The sequence below is a fragment of the Vitis vinifera genome, chromosome 9 (assembly GCF_030704535.1).
Source record: "Vitis vinifera cultivar Pinot Noir 40024 chromosome 9, ASM3070453v1".
Taxonomy (NCBI): domain Eukaryota; kingdom Viridiplantae; phylum Streptophyta; class Magnoliopsida; order Vitales; family Vitaceae; genus Vitis; species Vitis vinifera.
In genome coordinates, this window is record NC_081813.1 from 1,156,418 (window position 1) to 1,158,872 (window position 2,455).

At 38.9% G+C, this 2,455-nt stretch overlaps 1 protein-coding gene across 2 annotated transcripts; it reads right to left on the bottom strand.

The window, feature by feature from the left end:
* Window positions 1-1,313: 1,313 nt before the first annotated feature.
* LOC100254877 (auxin-binding protein ABP19a) lies at window positions 1,314-2,166 on the bottom strand. Of its 2 annotated transcripts, XM_019222146.1 has the most exons (2): window positions 1,831-2,166; window positions 1,314-1,707 (listed from the first exon to the last, which is right to left on the bottom strand). In XM_019222146.1, the coding sequence occupies exons 1-2, from the start codon at window positions 2,149-2,151 to the stop codon at window positions 1,525-1,527; spliced, it is 504 nt and encodes a 167-aa protein (XP_019077691.1). In that variant the 5' UTR covers window positions 2,152-2,166; the 3' UTR covers window positions 1,314-1,524. The 2 variants fall into 2 exon arrangements, with proteins under 2 accessions (XP_019077691.1, XP_002274739.1); XM_002274703.3 differs by having other exon boundaries at window positions 1,314-2,166.
* Window positions 2,167-2,455: the final 289 nt, after the last annotated feature.

The following is a 2,455-nucleotide window of genomic DNA, read 5'->3' on the forward strand; positions in this document are numbered from 1 at the left end:
TGGGAAAGAGTGAGGCCTTGGTCATTTATATAGCTTACAGTAAAGGCCTCACCAGCAAGCCTCATAACTGGCAGAAGTGCAGAAACACACAGATAGAAGTTTTGCTTTTCATTTTATTCAGGATGTTCCTTTCTGCATGCATGCAGGCAGAGGATTCATGTGACTAATTGAATGTATTTCTTTTCTAGTTAAAAGTACTGTTCTCTTTAACCAACATCAGAGGAGACAGACAGGACTTGATAATACAATGAAGAGTTGGGTATTCTAAAATTTGATGAATTAATACTTGAATTTAAAGACATGTTGTAGTATGTGGCTCATATTGAGTGAAAGACATATATGGAGAAAAAGGGGCAAATACCATAGTGGAGCGGAGTGGAATGAGGGAAGCATAGCACACCAAGTGGAACGACACATTTGTCATTCAAGCTTGTATTTTTATTATCAAGGACAAACGATAGGTTGGGGGTGCGGGGGTAACACCCCCTCATGGTACAGTTCAAGGGCATTTTTGGAATTTTTCAATACATGACAGTTAGTACAAATACCCTTTCTTATAACCCTAGTTTTTGGTTTAGTAAAAGTCTTCAACCCTACTTCCGTGGACATAGGTTTTCTACCAAACCAAGTTAAACCTGTGTGTTTTATTTTTTTTCTTTGTGTTCTCTAATTTCTTCATTAGGAACTGCTGCAGGGATAACAACACATGTTAAGAACGGTAAAAGAGATCTGGAGCGATATATATCTTAAGAATTGTGTTATTCATACTACTAAGATTTTGATGTCAAAATCATCTGATAGTATCATCTTCTCTACAAATGATTCACCTCAATACAGAATACTAGAGCATACAGCAAAATTCTAGAGCACAATCATATACCATCACATTGAGCATCTACCCTTGTATAGGATATAAATTAGCCCCCACAGAGGCATTACAACTTTTCAGTTAGAAATGTTCGGGGGTCAATGATATGGATTTATGACAATGAAATACAGTATGGTACAATCATCCAAAAAATAGAACAGGTACCAATTCTGATAATATGTGAATGGATGATGGATAATGTTTAAATGTAGCTTGCCATGGTTTCTACTGCTAATCAGCAAAATTTTCCTTGTCGGTTTCCTTTTCAACATGTAGTTGGTTCTCCTGTCTCCCTTCCTAATTATTTGCTAAATCATTTTTCAGTCCTATTCACTTTCCTAGATATAAGGGACATTATGCCGATTTGGTATAACATTTATTTCTCCTCTGAAACTTATGCCACGATCAAGTATATACTGAGGTTGGTTTCTGCTGTAGTTGATCATAGGATGAAACCCAAGTAGATTTTAATGGTGGTGATCGAAACATTAGTACATGGTAATCTCACACTGGAAAACCAAATATAGAACTCCGCACATGCCATTGATCCAAAGAATCAATAGCTTGAAAGACTGTAGTAAGATGAACAGACAAAAGTGACTACATACTTAAGGAAAGGAGGTGGCAAGAAACAAGTTTTTGCCAAGCTTAATTAATTACCCAGAACCACCAAAAAGAACTTTGAGTTTCTCAACTTCAAGTTCATCAAGAAAGGTGACCTTCTCTATCAATTCAGAAGCCAAGTTGTTGCTAAACAGTGCATTGCTGAGGACTTGTTGGCCGGGGTTTGAGCTACTGAAGCTAGACCAGAGAAGTGCTGGTACTGGACCAGATTTCACCTGGAAATGCAGCAAACCTTTAGGGAAAACCATAATATCTCCCTTTTTGAGTGTCTTCATGTAGGCAATATTATTCGAAGAAATGAAACCAGCAATAATAGAGCCCTGGGTAACAAGTAGCACCTCTGAACCGCCAGGGTGACTGTGCATTGGAATCACCCCGCCAAGGGATAGGTCCAATCGTGCCATTGAAAGACCAAGACCATTTAGGCCTGGCAATTGGTCAACAAACACTGCGTTGATCGCAGATTTGGGGATGTCTGAGAAGTTTCCAGCCACATTTAGGCCTGAATACACAAGGTCATCTACTACTACTTCTTCAGGCACCTTGCACTGGTAGCCTGCTAGGCCTTGTGTGGCTTTGAAGTCTGCCACACAGAAGTCTTTGGCTGCTGCAGGAGAGGTGGACAAAAGGAAAGAAAATAAGAGAAGAATGTGAAGCATTTTCACTGGTGATTTTGGTATTCTTTGGTGCAATTGAAGTACTTAGATCCATGCCCTTATATATGCAAGGAATAAAGGAAAACCACTTGTCATTTCAGTCCTTGGTGACCCCCCTTTTCGAATCAGACAAAGAAAATGTACGTTTGTATCCCCTACTGATCACAAGTTGTTGGTAGCAGGGCAGGTTAACACACCAAGCAACAGAGAATAGAGTTGTGCTGCTACTGCTCTAATTTTTTTTATTGGATCATAAGGTAGGATTTATACATGATATTGTAACATATATGACCTCAAAAAAAGCAGC